The sequence below is a fragment of the Balearica regulorum genome, chromosome 6, assembly GCF_011004875.1.
Source record: "Balearica regulorum gibbericeps isolate bBalReg1 chromosome 6, bBalReg1.pri, whole genome shotgun sequence".
Classification (NCBI taxonomy): Eukaryota; Metazoa; Chordata; class Aves; order Gruiformes; family Gruidae; genus Balearica; species Balearica regulorum.
Window position 1 is genome coordinate 3,425,984 of NC_046189.1, and position 24,787 is coordinate 3,450,770.

At 51.6% G+C, this 24,787-nt stretch overlaps 2 protein-coding genes and 1 long non-coding RNA gene across 10 annotated transcripts; 2 read left to right on the forward strand and 1 right to left on the reverse strand.

Annotated features, from left to right (window-relative positions):
- The first annotated feature begins 1,084 nt into the window (after positions 1 to 1,084).
- PRLH (prolactin releasing hormone) lies at positions 1,085 to 2,845 on the forward strand. Of its 2 annotated transcripts, none has more exons than XM_075755947.1 (3): positions 1,085 to 1,199; positions 2,143 to 2,352; positions 2,651 to 2,845. In XM_075755947.1, the coding sequence occupies exons 2-3, from the start codon at positions 2,238 to 2,240 to the stop codon at positions 2,821 to 2,823; spliced, it is 288 nt and encodes a 95-aa protein (XP_075612062.1). In that variant the 5' UTR covers positions 1,085 to 1,199; positions 2,143 to 2,237; the 3' UTR covers positions 2,824 to 2,845. The 2 variants fall into 2 exon arrangements, with proteins under 2 accessions (XP_075612062.1, XP_075612063.1); XM_075755948.1 differs by having other exon boundaries at positions 2,143 to 2,337.
- A 1,588-nt stretch (positions 2,846 to 4,433) lies between these two features.
- On the reverse strand, positions 4,434 to 12,711 carry RAB17 (RAB17, member RAS oncogene family). 4 transcript variants are annotated; one of them, XM_075755945.1, is made up of 7 exons: positions 12,207 to 12,472; positions 11,623 to 11,777; positions 7,509 to 7,668; positions 5,991 to 6,142; positions 5,621 to 5,746; positions 5,330 to 5,423; positions 4,434 to 4,968 (listed from the first exon to the last, which is right to left on the reverse strand). In XM_075755945.1, exons 3-7 carry the CDS (start codon positions 7,663 to 7,665, stop codon positions 4,856 to 4,858), a joined length of 642 nt encoding a protein of 213 aa, XP_075612060.1. In that variant the 5' UTR covers positions 7,666 to 7,668; positions 11,623 to 11,777; positions 12,207 to 12,472; the 3' UTR covers positions 4,434 to 4,855. The 4 variants fall into 4 exon arrangements, with proteins under 4 accessions (XP_075612060.1, XP_075612057.1, XP_075612058.1 ...); XM_075755942.1 differs by lacking the exon at positions 11,623 to 11,777 and having other exon boundaries at positions 12,207 to 12,711; XM_075755943.1 differs by lacking the exons at positions 11,623 to 11,777; positions 12,207 to 12,472 and adding an exon at positions 10,639 to 11,582.
- On the forward strand, positions 12,241 to 24,450 carry LOC142602313 (uncharacterized). 4 transcript variants are annotated; one of them, XR_012836004.1, is made up of 5 exons: positions 12,241 to 12,356; positions 13,847 to 13,927; positions 17,320 to 17,424; positions 18,290 to 18,450; positions 23,184 to 24,450. It is a non-coding gene; the product is annotated as an uncharacterized LOC142602313 (long non-coding RNA). The 4 variants fall into 4 exon arrangements; XR_012836003.1 differs by having other exon boundaries at positions 18,287 to 24,450; XR_012836002.1 differs by having other exon boundaries at positions 18,290 to 24,450.
- Positions 24,451 to 24,787: the final 337 nt, after the last annotated feature.

The window sequence follows — 24,787 nt, forward strand, 5'->3', positions numbered from 1 at the left end:
TGCTCCCACTTGTGTGGAAACCCAGGATCAAATCTGGTAGTCGAAGCCCCCCCGAAACACAAGCCCACAACATTGAGGGGTTGCTTTAAATCTGTATTAAATAATAGCAATGTGGTTGGGGTGGAGAGAGCTGTGCTGAGCCCAGGGTCTGGGTTTCCTGGCTGTTGGGAGGTTTTTTTTCTCCTCTCCTCATTCCTTTCCCTGCCGTTGATGCTCCCCTGCAGCCATCACCCTCTGTCCCACGCTGCTCCCGTGTCTGTCCCCCGACACTGGCTGTGCTCGGGCATCGGAGCCGACCGCAGCAGGAGCTGCTCTGTCTCGGGGTGACGCCAGCCCCGCGTGGAGGTGGTAGGCAGACCCCTTCCCCCTGCCCACACCCCACCGGTGACCGCGTCTTCACCATCCTGCCGACACAGAGATGTCCTCGTTTCAGGATGTCCCTCAAAGTCCCGGTAATTCCAGTTTTGCCTGGGGCTGGATGTGTGTTCGGGACCCAACCTGGCTCCTCCAGCGTCACATCTGGCAGAACAAACATCACCTGAAACCTTTACCGAGGGGTGGTTTAACCCATTTAAAACGGGAGGTTTGACACCCCCATGCCACAGGGATGAGCCTGCTCCCGCCAGCCTGCACACCCCAGCAAGTTGCCTTCCCCACTTCTCCGCATTTATTTTTTTTTTTTATTATTATTACTTTTTTAAAGCAGCTCTTGGGGGAGGATTTGAAGGTGAAGGGTGGTGGCACCCAGCATAACCCCTGTGGCGGAGGCGGTTTGCAGCAGCGGGACCCCGATGTGTGGGCACAGCATTCAGGGTGGCATCACCCACTGACACACACACACACACACACACCCCCCCCAAAGTGGGTTTTGGGCAAGGGGCTCCCTGCGAGCACCGTGGTGATGGAGCGGAAAACTTTGCTGGGGCGAGGAGAAGGATTAATGTATTGCCAAGCGCTCTGCCTCGGCCAGCGGAAGATAAAACGCTGGTCCCTTCTGAGTCACGAAAATCCCTCTGCTGATTTGATGAGGGGGGGGCGGCGGGGAGTGGAGGTGCTCCGGCTCGGTCCCCGCAGGGGCTCGCCTCTGACATCAGCACGAAACCGGCCATAAAAACGGCGACTGGAGGGGACTCCGGCTCAGACGGTGGCCACTCGGCTCAGCGGGACGGCAGCCGGGCACCTCGCCTCGCCACGCCGTGGTAAGTGCAGCCCCGGCGGGGGGAGAGACCCGCTTTTCTCTCCCTCTCGTGATGCTTTTGTTGCTGGATAATTTCCCAAGCGCTGCTTTGCCCGTGTGTGCGTGTCTTTGTGTCTGTCCAAGCAACTGGGGGTGGGGGGGGGGGTGTCCGAAAGGGGGTTGTAAAAACTTGGTGGGTGCAGCAAACCTGAGCTCTCGCTGCCGAGTGCTCTCAGGGCTCCTTCGGGGAAGCTTTCCAGCTGCAGATGGGTTTCTGCCCGACACGCTGCAAACTTCTCCTTTGCAAAAGTCCCTGGAAATAAAGCTGCTACCGCATCCCTGCCGTGTCCTGCTTAACCCGGATCGCCGGCTTCTGCTCCCTCGCTGCAGGCGGCTGCCGAAGTCAAGCCCACCCTGCACCGTCCCGCTCGTTGCCTCGGTGCCATAAAACATGTTACAGGGTGCTGCCGGGTTATCACGTCGGCAGCCGGGTCCAGGGGTGGGTGCCGAGGGTGCGGATGTGGCTGCGGTCCATCCGTCACCCAGCATCAGGCAGCAAATCCCATTTGTGTCTTCAACCCCACGTTTTGGCGCTGGCCCCTCTCCCCATCTCCTGACCTGCGGGGTCCCACCACCGTGGGTGCGCTGGGGGTCCCAGCCAAAAAGGGTGATGCCAGGCCTGGCCTAAGGCGCTAGGCTAGGACAAAACACCCGTTTTAATGAACGTGGGGTTTGTACAACTCGCGTTTGCAGGGGAGATTTTCCCCAGAGGGGAAAAGGTATCAAAACCTCGGGGATTTTGATCAAGCTGCCCCGCGTCCAGGGACGCTGCGATGGGGATGGCAGCGATACAGTCACCCCACCCCCTCCATCGCAGCCCTCCCCTCCTGATGGGGGGCTCACCCTCCGAGCCTTTAACCCAAGCGGGGTGTCTACGCGACAGCCAAACCCCTTCGCTCCCACAGCCGAGTCGGAGGCCACCGTCTTCGTGGCACCAGCGGGAAACGCCGCGTGCCGGGAGGCTTTGGGGCCAAGCCGCCGTGGCCGGAGAGTGCCGGGGATGAAGCTGGGGGCCGCCTGCCTCCTGTGCCTGCTGCTCGCCTGCCTGACCCTGCCTGTCGCCCACGGCCGCATCCGCGAGCGCTCCATGGAAATCAGGAGTAAGGAGAACAGGAGTAAGGGACTCCCCCCAGCCAACATCCCCCCCCCCCCAGCCCCTTCTGCATCCCCAGACTCAGCTGCACATGGGGGGGGGGGTGGAGGATGGGGGGGGGGGTGTCACTATGCAGAAGCAAAGGTTTGCTTTGAAACAGCCTTTGCAACAGCTTTTATAGCCCCTGGCCCCTTTTCCCACTCCCCCGGGGTTCATCGTCCCCCCACCCACGGGGGCAATGCCCTGTCCCCACCCTGTGTGTCATGTCCCCCCCCCCCTCCTTATCACCCCCTGACAGCTCCTCGGCTTTTGCCTTGCAGACCCGGACATCGATCCCTCCTGGTACACGGGGCGTGGGATCCGGCCCGTGGGGCGCTTCGGGCGGCGGCGAGCCCTGGGCGAGGGCACCCATCCCGGGGGGGCTGGCCGGCGGCAAGCCTGCGCCCCCCCCCGCCCGCACCCCCAGCCCCCCCGGGAGGAGCGGAGCCCCTGAGCTGAAGCCGACAATAAAAGCCCTTCTCTTCTCAGCCCCTGTGTCCCAACCTCTATGGGGGGGGGGGGGTACAGGGGGTTGCAGGGGGTCGCGGGGTGGGGGGTGTGACCCCCAAAAATTCCCAAAAATTGCTGGTCTCGCTGGAGTTTTGGAGCCTGCCCCAGCGGTGCATGCAGTGCAGCAGCACTTCCCTCTCTGCAGGGCACGGCTTATCCCCCCCCCAGCACCCCAAAACCCACTGTATAAATAAGCCCCGGAGCCCCCCCCCCCCCCCCACTTCCCCAGGTGCATCCCCGCAGCAAGTTGGCACCCATGGGTGCCCCCCAACACCTTCATTTCCATGGTGTTGGGATCAGAAACAGCCACCCCGTTTCCATGGCCCGGGTCAGAAACATTTGGGGAGCAGGTGGGGTCCCCACACATCACGCTGCATGTCCCCAAACATCCCCTCATAACCTGTGTTCCCAAGCCAGACCATTTTCTCCACTCTCCAGTTTGGGGGTGAGAGGGGCCACAGGGGAGGGTGACCCCCAGCATCGCTGCCTGCGGCTCCTGGCCCAGCACCGGGGTGGGGGGGGGCTGGGGCTGTTTGGGGAGGGGAGGGTTAACCTCGGGAGGGAGGGGGCAGATGGGGGGGGTGAGTGGCAATTAGCATCCCTGCCTCCCAGCTGCCCTAAGGCAGGGGATTTAGGCAGGAGGAGGCAGCAGCTCCCTTTTTTTGCTGGAAGGAAGGAAGCATCACAGGTGGGTGCCCCTGGCTGGTGTGGGGTGCTGGAGGTGGGGGGGGGGGGGGAGGTCCTTGGGGTGGGGGCTGGCCTGGCAAACCTGGCAAAGGGTGCTGTGGTTCCCCCCTCAACGTAGGGAGCATCTTCAAGGGTGTCTGCTGCTTCATGGCCAAGCTCAGCCTGGCCAAGCCTTGTCCGTGGCGTGGCTGCCAAGGCATGCACCGAAAACCCCGTGGCTGCGTTGCCCTGTGGGTGGGATGACTGGGGCTGCTCTTTGCCCGCGGCCACGCTGGTGTTGCTGCAGCTGTCCTGGAAAGGGCAATAGCCTCCCCTGAGCCCAACGCCCACCCCCACCCCCCGGGTTTGCTGGGCACCGGCATACTTTTGGAGACAGCCCAGGTGCTCTGGGGATGGAGGAGGTGAGAGAGCATCCTTCCCAGTACAAGCAACAGCTCTTTCCTCCTTCCAACTTGGACAGGGTCCTGCTAGGGCTGTGTCGGCGTGGCAGCCGGCAAAGGCTGTGGTAGCCCCCCGATGTCTCTCAGCACAGGTCCCACCTTCTCCTCCAGCCAAGGAACGTTCCTGCAGTGTAACCCGTAATGCAGAAAGGGGAGGCCCTGCGGAGCACGGGGTGCCGTGACACCCAGCAGCCGCTCTGGCCCTGCTCTGCCCCCAGACCTGGCTCTTGTATCTGCGATATATCGGTGATTTCTCCCCAGGGTGGGCTGTGACCCCATCCTGTGGGGCAGCCCCAGGCAATCAGGGCTGAAATGGATCGGGCAAGGGGAGCAGCAGCTCTGGTCCCTGCCTGTGGGCTGACATCCAGGTCAGGGAAAAAAAAAAAAAACAAAACAACAAAACCAACAAAACGCACACCACCTTTAGAACAATATTCTCTTTATTTCCAGCCTGGGTGTAAAACCACCAGGATGTACCTGCTTTGTTCCAGAAAGTTAAGCCCTCCCTTTTTGGATGGGAAGGGACACAGAGGAGCTGACGTGCATCTGGGGCAGGGGGATGTCCCCAGTCAGGGCTGGTGGCAGCAGTGCTGGAGGGTCACACTCCTCTCTGGAAGTGGAAAGTTGGTGGAAGAAACCCCTGGGCTTTACCTCTTGGAGGAAGCCAGTGCTGGAGGGTTGAAGAGGCCCCGTGCCCCCAGGATGGGCTCTGACCTCGCTCCGAGGGGGAGGGTGGTCAGGCTGAGCTGCCCCTATGCTTCTGTGTCCCCTTGCTTTGTCACTGCTCCTCTTGGGGACCTCATCCAGGTGCTGCTGGCAGTGCAGCCTGAGGTCTAGAGCTGCCCATCCTCAGAGCTGGCAGCACCCCATCCTTGCCCTGCTCTGCCTCAGGTTGACTGTTGACCTCCCATGTGGGGATGGGGCAGATGCCTTCTTCTGTTCTCGCTGCAGGAGCTCTTGGGCTAGGAAGAAATGACATGGGGCCACCATTACACCTAGATTGGATACCACAGAAAAAGAAAATTGTGGCTTTGGGAGAGGGCCTGAAATCCATCTCTGATGCTGCAGCATCCTGGGATGGATCTGTCCATCCTTCTGCTCTAAGAGGTGGGGCACATTTCACAGAACCCATGGACCACTGTGGTTGTGAGCCTTGCAGCTGCTGGGTGCAGCGCAGGGTGGACCAGCCAGGAGGAAGATCTTGGTGGCAAGCATGAGCAATGAAAGGGGGTCAGCTTTGCAGGAAGGCGTTTGCAGCCTTGAAGCAGAGGTTTGGGGCCTGTGGTTCACCCACCTCTGCTCTCACACCATCACACAACTCACCTATGGCCATAAAGATATCATTTACTTGGTGGTTGGATTTTGCAGATGTCTCCATGAACAGGAGGCCTTTGGTCCTTGCAAACTCTTCCCCTTCCTAGGTGGAGACAAGCAGAGTTATTCCCCCAGTCCTCTCTGGGGCTGCATCTTTGGTTACGGTGGCATTTCGTGGCAGGTCAATAATTGAACAGGGACTTTGGAGGTGTCTGAAAGCCTTTTAAATTCTTGGCTTTGCTAGGACGTATCCGAGTGCTTGCCGGTGAGGGGGCCTGGGAGCTCCCCATGGGCGCTCACCTCGGTGGCGACTTCTCGGTCAGCAGCAAGGTCCGTCTTGTTGCCCACCAAAGCGATGACGATTTCATCAGGAAGAAATTCCTTCTCCAGGTCCCCCAGCCACAGCTTTGCTCTGTTGAGTGTTTCCTGGAGAGATGGAGACAAAAACCACCCAGGGATCTGGTTGCAGAAAGTACCCCTGGGGTGGTGGCATGGTCCTGCATGAGCAGGGACAGTCCCTGACACATCCCAGTGGGATGGTCGTCTTTTCAGGCAGTGTCATGTACCGCTTTCTGCTCCACCAAGGACAAACACCATCACCTGGACACCTCTGCACCACTGGTTCTGCTGCAGCACAGCGTGGTTTCAGTGCAGACAGGGTCTGCCTTACCTTATTAGTGATGTCGTAAACGAGGAGAGCAGCGTGGGCACCCCGGTAGTAGAGGTGGCAGACGCTGTGGTACTTCTCCTGGCCTGCCGTGTCCCAGATCTCAAACTTGACTGTGCCTGCTTCCAGGTTGAGCGTCTGCGTGAAGAAGGAGCCTGCAAGCAACATGCAGGGTGCACGTTCGCTTGCAGCAAGAGCGGAGAGCTCAGCTCTGCTGGCGTGAGGTCAAACCCATCCCCAGGGCCGGTAACAATGCTCTAACGCACAAAATTGGGACAGGTTTCTCGTAAGCGCTGGCATTGCCCATGGGATGGTGTGCCGCAAGGTAGGACGGCCTGTGGTGGGCTGGGAGCCCTTCCTGGCAGAAGATTTGGGTGGATGCACACCAGTTTTGATGTCAGATAGTTCTGAGATTTGCAGAATAGACCCCAGAGAGCGAGCCAGCCGCCTCCAACCTGCTGGTGGGTCAGACCTGTGAGAACTGTGAACAAAAATATCCATGGAGAAGGGATCCCACTGGAGGGGAGCCTCCATCCCTGCTCCCAGGGAGCAGATAGCTGCTTGTGGGCTGGCCAAGGCTGAGGGACAAGAGGAGCGGCTCTGCAGTGCCACACTCTTTTCCACCAGCTAGCTCTTCAGGCTTCAGGTGGGACCACAACCTCTGTGCCTTCTCAGGGCTAACCCCAGGTATATCGTGTAAAATGAATATCTAGAATGTCTAAGTGCTGCAGGAAGCCGTGCTGATGCGAACGTGCAGGGGAGGCAGCTTGATCCCAGCAGGCGTGTTGGCCCGAGGGACATTATGGAGGGAGCAGAGCTCTTGCAGCTCTCCAGATGGTTTTCATCACGAGCATGCGTGCGGAGTGTTCAGCATGGCCTGTCAGGACAGGACGCACAGGGGCAGATGCTCTCCCCTTTGCCAGTGGGGCGGAGCGTGGGGTTTGCAGCCTGGCCAGGATGTGGGGAGGTCCGCAAGCAGGCTGGAGGATCGAGGCACTGCTGCGAGCCTACCATCGGGCAGTGCCGGGGGGGTCCTGCCACAGCTGGCAGCTGCCTCCTGGGCTGTCCTGCCTGCTCACACCCTGGCCCAAACCTCCCTGATCCAGCGGGACACTGAGGCTGGGGCAGCTCATGTACAGGGGAGACTCTCCTGGGGGGTCTGAAGAGCTGTGGGGGTGGCACAGGACCAAGATGCAAAGGGCAGATGGGCCATATGATCTGGGCTCCAGGTTTCACTCATTTTGCTGCTCAAGTGTCTCCAAAAAGCAGCGCTAAGCCAAACCTGTGCCGTTTGGATGTGGCTTTGCTTACAGCCTGGTGCTGAGGGAAATGGGCTTCAGAGATCTGAAGATGACAGCCAAGGGGGAGCTCTGGCTTTGGGGCAAGTCCGTGTCATGTCCAAAAGTGAGTCAGTGCTACTGCAAGATGCACCAACCTCTTGCATCCCACCCTGCCGCAATGAAGAGCATCAGGCCTGGTCTCTTGTCCAGAGCCATCAAACTATTGAAGCCACTCACTCACATCCCACGGTTGGCAGCGACTCCTTGAAGTCATTTTTCACGTATCGGTAGGCCAGGCTTGACTTCCCCACCGATGTGCTCCCCAGCAGAACCACCTTGTAGAGGTAGGTGGGACGAATTCCCTCCAGGGAGGTGCCCGGCGTTGCTTTCAGCGCCATGCCCTGCAAGGAAACCAACTCCATTCAATAGCAATCTGCAGTGATCCAGGTCCATCAGCTGAGCCTCCTGCATCAATTCCTGGCCGGTGGCAGTGGGGCAGGCAAGGTTTAAGCTCAAAATAGGCTAGAATAAAATCATTAATATACTGAATCAAATTTAATACATCAAACCCTCCGCCACTGTCAGTTATGACCAGAGGGTGGAAATCTTTAGGAAGAAACTTGATGCAAGAGGCTTTCTTGGATGTCGACAAGGAGATTGGATTGGGTGCTTCTCCTTTGAAGGGAGGACATGCTGGAGAAAGTTAACGGCAGAGGGACATCTCTTACGGGTGTGCCTTGCTCTTGAGCATGCCTCCTTCCCCAAAGTCCTGATGAAGAGCTCAGGCCAATGCTCCACATTTATTGCAGGTCTTGGTTGAAGTTATACCAGGTGAGCCTAACTCAGGCTGGAGGTGAGTTTGGGTGTCAAGGTGATGCTGCTACCAGCTTGCTAAGGACGCTGCCCAGGGAATGGCTGGGCACCTCAAGAGCTGACGGGCTTTGTGGCAGCACCGCTTTGAGTCAGCATGTTGCTTGCCAGGGTGAAAAAGCAGGAGTTGAGAGGACAGCAGCACACCAAGCAGACGGCACATGCTCCTCCACCACGGATTAAGAAACCCTGAGCAGATCAAGCCCGTGCAGTCTCATGCCCTCGTGACCGTTGCACCATGGAGTGTGACTCTGCATCACTCGGGGTGGAGCTACGCTGCGCGGTGACCAGGAACGGTGGGGAAACACGGTCCAAAATAACAGTGGTCACCTCAAACCTGACTCAGACAGCTACCGCAGAGCATTGGCCGTACCCCAGGAAGAGAATGGCTGGTGTGACCCTTCCTGGGTGGCATGTGTCCCCTTCTCCCAGCCTTGAACTCAAGGAAGTGGCACTGCCCCGCTGTCGGTGGGAACTGTCAGCGCAGGGTGGCAAATAACACCGTCCTGCAGCTAGCCAAAGCTTTGCCCTGGCATGCCGGATGAAGAGCCTCCCATGCCAGGGTGAACGCTGCTGGCGTGGGGTGCTTCTCTCCACGTGCTTTTGAAGAAAGCCCTGGTCAGCCAGAGAGCAGGGACCCGCAAGACTTAGCGTGAAGATTTGGTGCAATTACTGCAATTTCTACCTGCGGCTCACGGGACTTTGGCGTGCAGTACCTTTATAAAGACACCCAACAGCGGCGCTAGCGATGTAGCTCCTGACCCAGGAAGGTCTCTGTGACTCCCTCATCTGACAAAAGCCTCTTGTTCCTGCGCGCTGCTCATCCCATGTGCCTCCTTTATCTCGCCTGCCTTGCCCTGCAATCGGGCAGGCTCCAGACCTTTCATTCTTCTCCTTTCCCTGAGCTATTATCCAAGCAGGCTGTCATTAAGAGCATTCCCTGGCGGTGGCTGAACCCGGGGCTATATCTACAGATGCCAGTGGTTGCTCTCTGCGAGATGGGCTTTCATCCCCTTAAAAACCAGGGGTAAAATCTTCTTCCCCCGGCTCATACAGCCCAGTGATGAAGAGCGGGATCGCAGTTTGTGCAGAACAGCTAGTTAGGAGCGGGATATATTTTATTTTTTTTTTAGGCAGGAAAAAGATAAACCCTGCGGCACAGCCTAAGGGTGCTCCTTACGGTATTAATTCCGTATGTTTGCCTCTGTAGGGCTGGAAGTAAGACTGCTATCCTTGCTGGGCAGTTGTGTTAGCTACCGGAGGTGATATGCCATAAAACTCTCTAGGGGAGCAAGAAGCTGCATGAAACCACCCAAGATTGTCTATATTACTCAATTTCTCATTATTTCACTCTGCTGCTCCCTGTTTAACCCTAGAAGGCTGTATTGATGCTGGAACAAAGCTCACCTGAGAATTACTGTAATAATAGACATTTCCTTGCAAACTTTTCCTGCTAGCAAGCACCTATTAGAGACGGGGGAGTTTTGCCAAAGCTCATTTGAAACAATTTCTTTTCCATATTAAAAGGCAGAAGGTGAATCTCCCTTGAACGGCAAGGAAGCAAAACAAGCGACTTTTTGTTTTGATTCAATGGAAAATAGGATTTAGGGGAAACTGTTTTCTTTTTCTTCTTTTTTTTTTTTTTTTCTTGTGGAAAAAGGAGTATACAGAGTAAAACCTTGTGCTTGCTGGCTAAGGGACCATGAGAAAAGCCCTCCAGACATCTCACGTGGCTGGTAGTCCCCCTTCCACGGCTGGTCCTTGCCCTGGGGAAGACCCTGTCGGCGAGACCCAGCTTAGGGTTACAGTCGGCTCTGCAAATCCAGGATGCTGCGCCGGGTGCGGATAAGGGTGCTGCTGCCTCATAGCAAACAGCATCCCTGTTTCTTAACCTGCACGGCCAACAAAGCAGAGGAAGCTTGTTCTTCATCTGGAAACCTCCTGGATTGGGACTGACTGAGCATATCCACGAGAAACACTTAAAGCAACTTTCCCGCTGATTTCTGTGAGTTAAGCCCCAGCAGAGTGCACCTGCATGCCGGAAAGCTGCTGTCAGCATAATTAGAATAAGTCTGATTTATCTCACTGCGAACTCAGAACTCTGAAGAAGCCACCGATGCTTCCGTGCAAAACGGCTTTAGCAAATTTTTTGAAAGGCTGAGGTGTAACCTGAACTGGGGTTGCTTAGATGCTGGATTTGGGGGCTCTTTAGATTGAGCCTGGGAAAGAATAATTCAGCAATTTAGGGAGCAGCCTGGGAAACAGCTAAGGAGTTACGAGTCCTGTCCTCGTGCCTCGAGATCACGCCGAGGGGCAAGGAAAGCTGAACCTGCTCAGATTCAATATAAAGAGCCGGAGATTAGTCTAGACAAGCATTTCTCTTCAATCAACTGCAAAAATATCCTGTTGGTGGATTTAGTCTCCCGATACGGCTTAATATTTTGTGACAGCTGTGTCTAGGGGCAGATATTCGGGGCAGGCTTGCCTGATCTTACACTTACCTAGAAGGTGAGTACCGAAACAGCCGCGACGCAGATCATTTCTCACTTCCTAACGGATGATTAAGCATCGCTGCACCCAGGAAATTGTGTTCTCAGCCAGACACCCCCGTTCCCCCATCTCGATGTCTCCTCTTTCCTTCCCGTGGGCAAGGGGGCGGGTACGCGGACGCAGCTCCTACCGGCGTTAACCAGCTTACCCTATGGAGCCCACTGGTTTAATGTAAATCAAGTCAAAGGTAATCTGTTTGGCGGGTGCGGCAGCAGCGCCAGATCAGTGATATTGCACTTGAACCGCCTGCCCTCGCTGTTTCCAAGAAGGAACCTGACAAATCTGTTTATGAGGGTGACTCAGTTGTTTATAATTAGCAGGAAAGTGGACTTTATCGAAGGAGCATCCTTTCAAACTCATGTTTTATGGGCATAAACACGAGTAATAAAAAACAGAAACATGAGGTGGCAGAGCAGAGATTTGCGCTGGAATGCAACAGCAAGGGCTTGGCTTTCGCCAGTCAATAATTTAGTATCTCTGCAGTATTTTTAACCTGGGGAGGAGGGATCCTGCTATATTTATTGGCAGGGGATGAGCCTTTTATTTCCAAAGGAAAACAGTAAAAAAAAAAAAAAAAAAAAAAAAAAGTGCATACATTTGGGGATGGAGCTACTGAGAAGTGTTATTTAAGACTCTATTTAACTTCCTGGGAAATTAATGGTGTTTAAGCCTAATGACGTCTAACTGATGTCTAAACTTTCCTAAACCACAAGCTCTGAGAAGATCCTAAAGCCATTAAAGACAATTGCTGAGCTTCTGCAAGGGTGCAGCAACGAGCAAAACCAACAGTTAATGACCTCCTCAGAAGAAAACAGGACACCAGCGCTACCCATGTAAGCGCAATACCTAGCTCTGCAATTTTTGGACACGATGTTTTTAGGTTCTTTCAGATCTAAACTTTTTTTTCTTTCCCCGAATAATGGCCACGCACCTACCTTCCCAATTAACTTCTAGTATTCATCTCAAAGCGCTCCTCTGCTTTTGGGAACCTCCTCCTACTTGCAAAAGCTCTTGCAGCGCTGGGGTAGGAGCTTGGAAAGTTCGCTTAAGCCAAGGTTACCAGGGGATACAGAAATCCCAACTGCAAAGACTTAATGCGTAAACAGCGTTAGATTTACATAGTGCTGATTTCTCAATGCAATCAGCCCTCCTCAAAGCTAAGGGGAACAGAATATGGGTCATTAACTGTGCAGCCGGAACGGGTTGGGGAAATAGGGCAGCGATAAAGGGAGACCACCCTGGGCTGTGGGTGAGACTAAGTTCTCTGCTAAGACCTTCGCAGCAGCTCTTCGGCTGCTCGAGAGGATGGGGGTAGGGCAGAGGGCTTCCTAAGTCTTCCTAAAAATCTCTTCTCTAGGGCGGGGAGCCGCTGAGGACGGTGCCGCCCCCCCCCCCCCCTCCTTTGCGGCTGGGATGCGGGGCTGCTTCCCGGTGGGAGGATGGGAGTCCGGGCAGCTCGTCTGCGAAAGGCACCTCGGAGATGGTAGGTTGGGGCCTGCCCGGCGGAGGATGCCTTTACCTTCCCGAAGCCTTGCTCTCCTCCCAGCGCTCCGGTCCGTGGCGTCAGGGGTGCTGGGGCAACGGCCCCGTCCGGCTGCCCGAGGCTCTCCACGCCTGTGGGCAGATAAAAGCGAAACTACCTGGCTGCTCCCGGGAAGCGGTGTCAAAGGTGAGAGGCAACCGGAGCTAGTGAACCTTAGACCCGCCAGCGAGCCGGGCAAGGCGGGACCGCAGGGCTGCCGTCATGGCGAGCAGGGCCAGTGGCCATGCCTCCCGCGCCCCTCCATCCCTCCCTCCCTCCCTCCCTCCCTCCTTCTCTCCCATGCTGGGGTTTGGCGGTGGATGGACGGACGGACAGACAGATGAAGGGGTAGGTGGGTTTTTCCCCATGCCAGGGTCGGAGGCCAGCCCAGCTACCAGGGATGTGGGGAGTAAAAGCAACCTGCAGCCCACATCCTTAAATCCCGGGGGTTTAAGGACTGGGGAGGGCTCGGTGCGGGGCTGGCTGGAGCAATGGCGTGCCAGGGATCTGGCCTTCTCTGGGTTTTTATAACACAGCAATTTCTGCTGACGCACATTAGACCTGGCTTTGGTCTTGTGCCAGGGTACAGGCTCAGATAACTTAGGTCTGGGATCGCCGAAGGGATTTGTTTTCAGGAGCGTGGCTGGTTTACGGCTGGTGGGAGACAGCACACCCGCTTCTCTTGCAAAGTGCTTCAGCAGGCGAGCTGGAGAGGTGCAAAGTGAGCAAAAACTGAGTACTCGGGCTTTTACTGCCTTTTAATTAAGGTAATAGCTAGTTACCATAGGCAGCTGGGGCTTGGTGCTTTGTAGAAGGCTGCTCTTGTTAAAGCTCTTGTGTCTTGAGAGAGAAATCACGGCGTGTTAATGCATTGGGATAACAGGTCTGGAGTGAGCACGGGAAGATCTAATAATTAAAATTCTAAATGAGGATAGTTTTTGTATTTCTGTCACTTGTGTCATCAAGTAACAGCTCCTAAATCTTTCTGGAAGTGAAACAGATTTACAAAATGTACTCCTAGCAGTTATAAGGAGCAGGGTGAAAAGCAGGAGTCCTACAAGCAAGCTTAAAAAAATGCCATCCCACTTTTGAAACGAAGAGCGTGTCTTGTGACTTCCAAGGCCTGACTGCTGCAGCTTGATTACTTCCCATTTCTATGATGCCACGCCACGTACAGACGCCCAAGTGTTGCACAGATGTCATACGGGAGCAGTGCCCTCACCAAGCTGAATCACCATGACAGATTTGGTCCGTGAGCCAAATGAGAATGTATTTTCCTTTGGTTGGGAATGCATCCGTGCACGGATTTGCATCGTCGCAGCAAAACTGGCTTGAGTGTACCCATGTACGCCTCCAGCCTGAGAGCAGATCTTACCCTGCCCGCAGCTTTTTTTGCCCGAGGGAAGCAAAGCGTTACCTTCCCAGGTCCCTTCCCATCAGCTCAGCAGAGGTTAGAACAGGATTTGGGGATCCTTTGAAGACTATTCCTAACCACCCTATGAAAACCCAAACCGTCTGAGGCTGGTATAATTTTTCCAGCACAGAAGCAGTTTGGGTGTTCCCATCCCTCTCCCATAACTTGTTTCACGAGACTGTGCTGTGAAATGAGCTGACTTAAAGCCTTATTTTTTTCCCAGGGTTTTGGATCGATCAATTCTTCAGTGGGAGTCTGTGTGTCCCTGCGAACAGTCGGACTGGCACAGCAGAGGGGTAGAAAGGTATTTCAGGGTTTGGGAAGGGCTGGGGGAGTGGATTCCTTAGGCTGGGATTGCTGCAGCAAGAATCCTCGTCCACAGCAATGAGTGATGCTGTGAAAGGTATTCTGCTCCTATTTACTCGCTGTTTTGGACCTACAAGCTATGGTAACATCATGCACCTAAACTAAACATCTAATTATTAGTAGAAAATGAGGCTCTCGGTCCCGGCTGGAGGGCTTTGAAGCCTTATGAAAGGATTGCTTTGTAGCTGCTAAGAGAAACTTCTTTTCCAATTTGTGCTGCTGCAATAAGCACCCGCCTGGTGCTCTGTTATTTTCATACCCGGCTCATCTGCCCGAGCAGACGTTATGTCTCAGATGCCTTTGTTAAGGGCTTTTATAAAAGGAGATGGTGTAAATAAGAAGCCTGCGCAAAGTGCTGCGGCCTCGGCTGGTGTAAATGCCCAGGGGAGCGTGGCCGTGGAGTGGGCATCTGCCTCCTGCGTGGGCCAGACCCCACTAGAGGGCACAGCTCCTCCACCATTTCAGACAACGGGGATGTCTGCTCCCGAGTCTCATTTCTGAACTGTGCAACCAAACAGACGCCAAGCAGCAAGAGAGATGGACTTGAGGGCTCCTGCCAGGACTGCATCTGGCCAGCCAGCTTTCCTTTGGGTGGGCTCTGCTCGAACAGCCGGGACGTGAACCTTTGCGATAAACACCGTTGAAGCGTCAGGAAGCTAAAGGTTTTTTGCACGGTATTTTGGTCTGCTTGCCTGCTTTTCTGAGCACGCAAGTATCTTGCTGTCCCGGATGCTCAGGATCAGAGCTCCTGCAGCAGCAAGCGGTTTGCAAATAAAGATTGTGCTTGCATCTAAATTTGGGTGGGCAGGGTGCTGGGAGCGACTTGCACAAAGCTAGGGATGCACCTTGCTCACCTGCACTGGTACAGCGTTCCTTACCTGAGATAAACTTTACTGGTAAAAACTGGGAATCGGTTGTTTTTTCCAAGGTTAGGGACTGCATTTAATTTTATGTTTGCCTGATGTAATTACGCCATGAGAATTTACAGGACGGGTCTGGCTGCAGGGGTGATGTGAATCAAAGACTCCAGCCCAGCAACGCATGATCTGAGCATCTGGAAGCCCCTTGTAGACCTTCCCCCACTGCTTCACCTCAGACTTTTTCTTTGATTTTTTTTTTTTCTTTTTTAACTGTGAAGGAAATGGTGATATTTCAGTAGTACACAGGAATACCAGAACAGGTCAAAATAAAACTCCTTGAGTAAGAATTCCAATAATCTCGAATTTCTGGCTCTGCCTGCTGTGTTCTCTAAGCAAAAGGAGGCACAAGGACAGTGACACTTCTGGAGCAGTTTGGGAGCTCCTGGAGGGCTCTCTTTCGGTGGTTGTGTAGCACTCGGTTCCTCCTGACTCTGCTGTGAGGAAGCATTAGCTCATCCATATGAGCTCTGTAAACCATCACTTGCTTAAGGAAGAGTGGTTGAGTGGAAAAGGCAGCAGGGTCTGGTAACAAGGGCAGTACCCTGAGCTGAAAAACAAGACTAAAACCTCAGCTTTGCCATTTGTCTGCTGTCTGAGAGTTGTTTTGCCTCCCCTGACTTGTTTCTCCCACTCCCCTTGGCTTGTCCGCAGGTTTTACGTGTGCTCCTAGGGTGCTCCGTGCAGGAGGTCTCATCTCCATGGAGGCTCCCACGCTGCTGAACCAACGCTAACACCTTGTGTTGCTCGGAAACTGTTAACTGCTTGGCCCCGGTTTTAGCATTTTTGGATTCCTGGGATCCCAGAATACCCTGAAGTTGTTCCTGATGAGTCAGTTTTCATCTGAAACACTCCCGTTTCTTCTTATTTAGCGTGTTTCAAGGGGACAGCTGCGATCTCGGCAGCCCTGCCCAGCTGAGCGCTGTTTGTGCCACTTGCTTGGGCACCTCCAGGCTCTTGTTTTCCACTCGGATCACGGTGACATTGTACCATTTCGCACGGGGCCAGGTGGCTGTGATCTCACTCCTGAATTTGGCTGGTCTGACAAGGAACAGATACCCAAGCGTGTTTCAGCTGCTTGGATTATACCATGAGCACCGCTGTCTGCCTTGCCTCTTGGTGTCTGAAGAAAATGTTTGAAAGCACAAGTGGCTTTTTTTTTTTTCCCCTGCTGCTGCTGAGGGATGTGAAAGAGCAGAAAAATATGTTATTTACACTGGAAGGGCTTAGTGAAATGGAGTTTGCTAAAGCTGCTTTAAAGTTACACCTATACAGGCTGAAGCTGCCCTAACAAGGATCGAGCAGCATGAACTCAGTAGATACGGTGGCCTGGAAATCCTTCTTTGCTTTTTCAGAAAGCCACGTCTCTATAATGCACGTGCATACGTATGCAGGCATTTTACGTGGTATAGGATGGGCGTTAGCGTCTGAATCCTGCTGCTGTCCTGCGCTGTGGCCTGGTGGCTTTAGGGCTCTGGGCTGTGCCAAAAGCCTATGGTGGCGATGAGCCACTGCTGACCTGATGTAAAGCCTCTGGTGCTACAAACTGCTCTATATATAGGCTCTGATGGGCTGCCTCTGCAGCGCCAGGCTTTCCGAGAGCGTCGCCCCGTTGTCTTGATGCTGTTGCAAAGCCAAAGCTGTGTCTATTGTGAGCTCTGGCTAGCTGGGCAGACGTGAGGTTATGGTCAGATTTAGACAGCTGGCGATGGGCACGCAGAGCCCAGAATTAATGGTCAGAGAAACGCGGCTTTTGTTATGACCTTGCTTAAGTGATTTTGGATCCTGGACCAGCTGTAGGACAGACGACTTGTCTCCCTGCACCGTCAGCTTCAAGGGAACCAGTCGCTTGTGCGCGAATATATATAGCATGCCTTGCTTTTGGGGTGCAGCTATTTTGGTTTAGCTCACTATAAATGAGCTCAGCGACCACAGTCCACTTGAGGTCCTGACTGTTCTCTTGCAGAGCTGCTCTCCTCGCTGTGCTCCTTTGAGCAGGGCTCTGAAATGCTGAGCGCTGGTCTGGGGAGCCCCCAGCCCGCTTTCAGAGAGGTGGGCATGCCGCTTCTCAGCCAGCAAGCCAGCCTGGCCCTTGTCAGCGGCCAGCAGATACAGAGCCTCAGAAATAGGCTGGGGTTCTTCTATTTTTTAAAAGGCCGTTTGTTTGAAGAAGACACATCTGAAACCACGGTAAGCAGAATGAATTCGAAATACTTGGTCCATCCAGAGGTCACAGCGGATGTTCTCAAAACTGTTCGCCATACCTGTGCTGTTAAACACGTAATCCCTTGCTTGCACGATGGTTCTACTGGAAAACATGGGTAAGAAGTTAATCACAGAGGCCTGGCTTGGAAAGAAAATGCTTTTTCTGAGCACCCTGGGTTTTGCTGTTTCTTTTTTTCTGTGCCTGCAGCAATGTCATGAGCTGATGCAATGAGACGAACTAGAGTTCAGCTCCTGAAGCCCGAAGACCCACGGTAGCCTGAAGACCCAGGGTAGCCCACTCATGGTCACACAGGTAAGGTTTGTCACTGCTGCGATGGAGCCTTAAAAGATCATTTTCTTAGTTTCGAGAGGAGGAAGGGCTGCGCATTTGTTAATGAAAAAAGATTGGGCTCCTCACCGCTGCACTGGTAGAGTGTTAAGAAATATTTTGAGGATTGGTGGAGTTGTAACAATGAACAGATCATTTACACTGAGGCTCGAAACCGAGCCTGCTGTGAACTGCTTCAGGCGTCTAAAATGCTAGTCTTCCTATATTAATTATTAACATCGCTAAAACACTCCAGAGATTGGCTTGGGAACATTAAACAAGCTTAATATTAATGGCTCCCAGATGATAAGTGATGGTGAACATTAGCATGTGTTAAAGACCGAGGAGGGAAACTAACTACTGACTACAATAAACATTTTAAGTATAGTGGGATTAAATTACAAAAAGAATACAAGTGTAAACCACAAGAAAGGCTTTTCTATAGCGTTGCTTGCTACCCGTTTGAAGAGACAGGTAATATTGTTTATGCCTTTGAAATTACACTTGATGGGTCACAATAAATAGCCTCGAAGCACAGGGATGTGCTGAGGTGGAAAGGTCTGCCACACACCTCCTTACTCTTGAGCGGAGCCGTGCTCCAGCTAGAGACTGTTGCAGGCAGGTGGCTACCCACGCTGGTTACCTGCTAGCCACAATCCCTTGCAATTTCCCTCCGGGTGGAAAGAGATGTGGAAAGCAGTGTTCCCTTTTAGTGCATGGAGTGGTTCTTGCCATATGTCTAATAAGTAAATTGCAGCTTTTGTCAAAGATACGTGTGGTTTTCTCTAGTAAAAATATATGCATTGAATGTTTTGCTTATCCAAACTTCATGTTCTCTTTTACTCAGCAGATCTTGGCGAGGAGCCCCCTCCGCAAGTCCAGCCCACCTTGCCGAAAGAGCTGCGATGCAGAGACCTTGTGTACCTGACTTCAAAGGGAGAGCCGCATCCGGAACGCGATGGGAACGCAGGAAACAGTTTTATGAAATAAGAGACATCGTTATCTAACAAGGTGCGGGTTTTGCGGCGGTTTAGATGATTAAAGCACTGAAGCGCTCTCTCCCACGTGCGTGATCGCGTGCCTACCATGAGCTCCGCGTGCTGCTTTCTTGCCAGTGGGGATATTGCATTTGGGATAGACCTTGACCTCTCCGATAAACTTGGTGGCAACTCGCCAGCTGGCTTAAGCTATTAGTCTGGGACCGGCGCACGCTTACAGAGTGATCACACATGTTCCCTTAGGAAACTAGGCTAAAAATGGCTGTAGGCGGTACCTTTCTACACGAAGGGCTATAGAGTAGCTCGCTGACAGCCAAAAGTTGCTCCCAGCTCAGTAATCTTCCCCAGAAGCATTTCATCTGTCCACGTCTGCGAGACAGTTGTAACAAATGCAACTGAGAACGGTTTGCCGGTGCTCGGAAAGAGAAATATTTAAGTAATGCTGTCTAGCACAGACTTGGAAAGCTCGTGTGGGTGTGAATTTAATTTTCTTTTCCTTGAAGTCCCCACCCATCTTTTCGATGTATACCACAGACGTGTTCCTAGGGCATTTTATGATGGGTCTTGCCTCTCCAATGCTTTGCAGCAGGCTGGTGGGCACATCGTAGTCTTGCTTTTCCTCTAAATGTTTGGCTGGTTTTCAGTCTCATGTACAGGGTGTTACAGGCATGGTCTGTAAAGGTACAAGAATAGAAATTTTTTCATCGGTATGAGCCTGAGCATCCTCTTTTAACGCCAGCCACTGCTCTAACAGTAGTAAAGCAGTCAGTGTTACACAGAGGTGAAACGAGTCATCTGTTGCCAATAAACTAGGAAGGAACAAAGATGCCTGGGGGGGGGGGGGGCGGAGAACCGTTATCTGCTGTTACCTAGAGAAACTCCTTTTATAATTGAAAAATGTATTAAAAATTATTTTGGGAATTTCTAATTAGTTGAGCTGAGCCACTAATGCGCTCAGGATGTTTCAGAAACTTAAACTAGTAACTGTCCCAAAAGAGGCCACCGCAGAGAAGTGTCTTTCCTGCCTTTTCCCTCTGCCACCACAAGCTACAAGGTCAGGGAGGATGAAAACTTCTGTAGAAATTGAGGTTGGGCAACAAAGGCATTGCCTGTCAACCCCCGGGGAGATGTCTCCTTCTAACGGTGCCCAGCCCTACACGGCTTTCAAGCCTACGAGCCATTCAGCCGCCTATGGAATTTGGTGGTTTCTAGATGCAAATATTTTGCTTTCTGTCCAGTTTGGGGTATTCAATGTTTTATTTATTTATTTTTACATGTGGCTTAAATGAAAGGGTTCTGCAGCAACTCATTGTGTTTGGGGGGGGAAAAAAATCAATAATCGTTTAATTGTTTCTACAGTCAGAGGGAAAACTAAACTCTGGAGAATTTGACAACACTTGCCTGACTGTTTTGGCTCTTTGTTGGTGGAGAACAGCGGAGCTAATTCCTTCACATTCCTACAGGGAAGGATCAGAAGGGGTTTAGTGCCGTAATAATTAATGCTGCAGAAAAAGCCTACAGGAAAATTGCTGAGCATGGTAACTGCTGCAAGGCTGGGGTGCAGTAACTAAGGGGTGAATTGGCTTTGGGGTGCAGAGCGAGGCAGAGGGCAGGGAAAGCGCCCTGGGCAGATGAGACAGCCCCACGTGCCATCCATTGGTCACTGTGCACGGAAAAACAGGAACGCTAGGGATGCCAGAAAAATGTGTTACGACTTAAAATCAGATGCACCAACTCTAATGCACTGTAACGTCTGAAGTGTTTTGTCTCGGTTTCCTCTAATGTTTTGTTACCAGTATCTTCCTTCACTTCCCAGTTCAGGCAAACTCCTTTATTTCAGGAAACTATAATGACCTGCCTTCCTGCCCTACTAGTCATTATCGCAGCAGGAATCTGAAATCCTTTAGCACCAGCATGGGGTGGGTTTATTTGGTTTTTTTTTAGGTAAGGCAGGAATTATTAGCTGGCACAGCCGGTTTGCTGCTGTTGTGTGTAGGTGGGTGAGCGGAGAGGTGACAGGAGATGGGATAGCGATGCACAGCTTCAGTTCATAATGCAGAACCGTGAGACATCAGACACAGGTCCTCTTCGGTCTGATCGGAACTGAGAAGGAAACATGGTAATTTTTCATTTTGCTATAAAATAGGTGAGTGGAAAATACCTGTTCCCTGCTAAGGATGAAAGATGGTTAGCAGCAGAGGGTGGTTAAGTTCTGCCGTGCTTCAGAAAAGGGATGTTTTGCCTCTGATTTGCACTTTGGATGAATCTGGATGGATTTCCACGGGGACAACAAACAGTACCTCCTTCCCCCCTCTTCCGCTCCAGCCGAGGGAGTTAAACTGTGATGTGGTTTCACATAAGCTTTTCCAAAATGATGTTCATACGCCATTTTACGGAACAGTATGACTAATTAGTGCAAGCACATGGTCCGCTACAAACAATTGGTTGTTTTTAGCCCATGTGTTGTGGCTATGTTTTACTGCAGTCCAAAACAACCGGAGTTTAAGAAAACCTGGAGGGCCTGGTTGGAAAATGTGGCTCAGCTTAACTCCGCAACATTTGGGATGGGAATGGATGAGGCCACACAGCGTGGAGCAGACAAACCATGGGGAAAACCAAATAAGCAGGCAGCGTCGAGCCCTTGTAGCAACGTGAGTCCTCGCTCTCGTGTCTACGTGCTGTCAGCGGGGTGAGGACATCGCCACAATGGCAGAAGGAATGCTTTGATATATTAATCCCAGAGTGATGCGGAGCCAGTTCTTCAGCTGCTTCAGCTGATGTAATGCATTGTTTTCACCGAAGCCATCCTGATTCCGTCTGGCTGAAGGACTAAATAGTTCAGACTATTATTTTTGGACAGATGTAAGGGCCATATTCCCAAATTAAATATGTATATTGATCTCTTGTCTGCCTTCCTCCTAAGCTCTGGGAAGAAAAGGTGGGGGGTGTGCAGGTCTCATCACTGTAATACACGAGCGTCCTGCAGTCTGGAATGGGTTTTATCCCCATAGCACTTGAGGTAGGAAACGAAGAGTGTTTTTAGACTAGGTGGAAGACATGTATGAAGTATTTTCTTCTGAAAATAGCCTGGCGTTCTCTTAAAACTTTTAGCTTTTTTTTCACACGGCAAGAGAGGAAGCCAAAGGAGGAGAATCAGCCAGATTTTGCAGCTCACTGCGGTGCTGTGGCAGGCTGGGAATAGCAGATAGGAGCGGAGATAGCAAACGGCAGAGCATAACGGGGCGTCTTTGTGAGCCAGGCGCGGCAATCGGTTGCTATTCAGCAGCTTGGGATGGGTTTGGCTCCCCGCAACTACAGCTGCTGTGGAGCTGGCTTTGCTTTGCTTCGCGCTGAAACACTCTGAGCCGTGGCGTGTCTGCTGCTAATTAGATTAGGTCCACAGAGGCTGCGTTGAGCGAGTTCCCATTTTTAGCCTGAAATGGGCAGTTCTCAGCCAGCTCGGTGACAACGTGCAAATTCCAGGTAAGTTCCCTGCTTGGCAGGAGAGCTTGCAGGATTGCAGTGTTAGTCTGGGGGAAGGCTGGCTTATGTCCTCCAAACAGGAGCATCGGTGGGGCCAGGAGCCCTTGCAGCATCAGCCGTGATGGATATTCACATCCCAAATTTACTGGCAGGGAGGAGAGCCCACAGTGTTTGGGTTAGTGCTCGTTAAGGCAGACGTATAGCGCTTACCACAGACTTAACGTACTTCACCCCGGCTACCCAAAAATTAGGTTTGGATGCATGTCCAGAATTTTGGCAAGAAACCTCTGATTTCCAGACTACAATTATATACGGCCTGCTTAGCTGTATGCTTTTGTGCTAACTTGGCTCCAAGCTTTACATAACATCATCCTCATTCCTTTCTCCAAAGCAGTTTATAGAAAAGAGATGCTTTTGGCTAGACAAGCCAACCCCTTCTCATCTCAGGAAAGTTCCTCCTGCTGCTTATCCTAGGAGCTTTTATCTCTACAGCTATGCAAGTTTGAGTTCTTAATGTGGAAAAGTAGACTTGCAGGCATGATTTTAGGTAAGGTCTCGTGGATGGTTGTGCAATGGTATAAATACTTGCATTGGTAGACCCTTACCTGAAGTGCTCTAACATTGAATGTAGTTCTTTGGTCTTTGTGATGTGATGGTGGCACACAACCAACCTGTGACCAGTTTATGACCCCAGAACTTTCTCCTGTTCCCTCATTTACAGTGGATGAGATCATGAATTTAGTTCTTGATGTGATATTTGCTGTCTGCTTAATTTCATTCTGCTTGTTTCTCAAGTCCTTAACCTCTTCCCATTCTTGTATGACTTTATGCTCCTTTATTGGTGATGCTTCATAACCCTCTGTCATCAGTGTATTTCATTAGTGCTGTCCTACTTGTGTCAGGCTGCTAATGAAAATATTAAATGAAATCAACCCCAAGCTTAATAACCTTTGAAAATCTCCCTCCAAGGGAAGATTCTTCCTCAACCTTGAATGGGATCGAATTCTGAGATCTCAAGATCCCCAAAGTGGTATCTTCAGTGACCTGTGGAAAAATTTCCAGATGAAAAACTCTCTCTCATGACATGCCAAGGTGACTGAAGGAGGCCAATAAGTATTTGAGGGGTTTTGGCAAGATGAAGACAACAAATAAGCCCTCTTCAGAAAAAAAAAAATCACATCTTTGGTATAGCAAGTAAGTCGCTGTTGGTAAAAAGGGAACAAGATAATCATCTGTTGCTGTTGTGGGATATTTTTTTTCCAGCCTTCCTAAAGCTTGGCTTGGAGACCCACTACTTTATGGACTGTATTCTCCTTGGTCAACCCAAGCTCATGGATCTCTTTTCTGGACCACCTGGGAAGGCAGTTATCAGTTACAGCTTTGCCGTGATGAATCGCTGTGTAACTACAAGCCCCAGGCTAGACAGGAGGAAGCTAAGCGAGGTTCCCAGCGTGCCAGAGCTCCGCTGATGCAAATAGCGACTCTGCTGACTTGAAGAGATGAAGCGACAGTAATGAATCTCATCCGGACAAAATCTGCATGGACACTACCAGTCTCCTGAGCCCTGTCTTGATGCTGCTCAAACGTGGCAACAACATCTGAAAGCTTTTCCCAGGAGGTCCGATTTGCTGAAGAGGATCATCTTGGGCTCCTTAGGAGATCTAATAAAGTACAAGCCCTTTACTTGCACCAGGGTTTTTTTCTGCAGTATTTCAGTGCCAGCACATACTTGTGTGTGATGTAATTTTTTTCCATTAATAAATCCACAGACCCTGCTGGATACCACTGCTGTTATGTTTGCTAAATGTTACAATGCTAATGGAGCTCTGCTCGTTTCACGTGTCTTGACAATATGAAATACTGTCCTCCTAAGTGTAGATTTTCCAAGGTATTTAGCCGTTCCACTCTCCTTGGACTAATGGACATCTTGTTAAAGCTGTCAGACTTCATTTCTGGTTTGGCAGATGCCGTGATCTTACGGTGGAGCAGAGAGGTGGCTCTGTGTTTACTTTTAACACCACCAACTAGCCTCTGGATTCCAGGGGCTTGCCGCTAATAGAAATGTAATCATATTTTGCTGGGCGGAATACAAACCCATCCATTTTATTATGTAAAAGCGGTCTGTTGAGTACACCAGCAGTAGTTTTAACAGCTGATTGCTTGTTCTCATTCTCACGAGTGAAGTTTTACAAGACGGTTTGGTTTAAGAGCAGCACAGAGGGGAAAATCGTATCTTTGGGGTGCGCTCTGCGTGAAACGGCCTCCTTGCACGTGGGATATTGGAGAATGAGGTACGTATTATGCACTTAAAATAGAGCCCTTTAAAACTGGCACGGGATACTCGGTCTTGTCCGAGTGTCATTAATCACGGTTATGACTCTCAGACAAAACGAACCTCGACTTCATGTTGCTTGTTAAAATAAGAAACGGACTTTTCAGTATTTCATTTTTCAGCTGCACTCACCGCACTTCATAGCGTAGCCAAAACTAACGTGTTTGAATCATTATTTCATATTTATTTGGACAAATCTGTATGCATAGTATATTTATAACAAGACGGCTTATTGTGACTATATTAAAAGAAAAAATTACTATAAGTGTCTGGAATGTGAGAAGAAAGAAGGATTTCTTACACTGCAGCGCACGTTCAACGTGTGATTTGAAATCTGACTGCAGTCACCCAATAGCTTCTTCTCTTCCAATTTCTCTGCTTTATTTTTAAAATTTCTTTCCTTTTTTTCTTTCTTTTTTACAAAGCCTTCTCAATAGTAGGTTTTTGAACATAAACCTGTCTAGACCAAGCCTCTGTAAAGGCTTTTAGCCAGTAAGGCAAACAGGACTGATGCAAATCTTACTGCACCTCTGAA

Coding starts and splice junctions, on each gene's coding strand:
- PRLH (XM_075755947.1), top strand. CDS start 2,238: ATGAAGCTGGGGGCCGCCTGCCTCCTGTGCCTGCTGCTCGCCTGCCTG. Junction 2,353..2,650: donor CAGGAGTAAGGAGAACAGGA/GTAAGGGACTCC, acceptor TTTGCCTTGCAG/ACCCGGACATCGATCCCTCC.
- RAB17 (XM_075755942.1), bottom strand. CDS start 7,665: ATGGCGCTGAAAGCAACGCCGGGCACCTCCCTGGAGGGAATTCGTCCC. Junction 6,143..7,508: donor GTCGCTGCCAACCGTGGGAT/GTGAGTGAGTGG, acceptor TGTTGCTTGCAG/GCTCCTTCTTCACGCAGACG. Junction 5,747..5,990: donor TTTACGACATCACTAATAAG/GTAAGGCAGACC, acceptor CCATCTCTCCAG/GAAACACTCAACAGAGCAAA.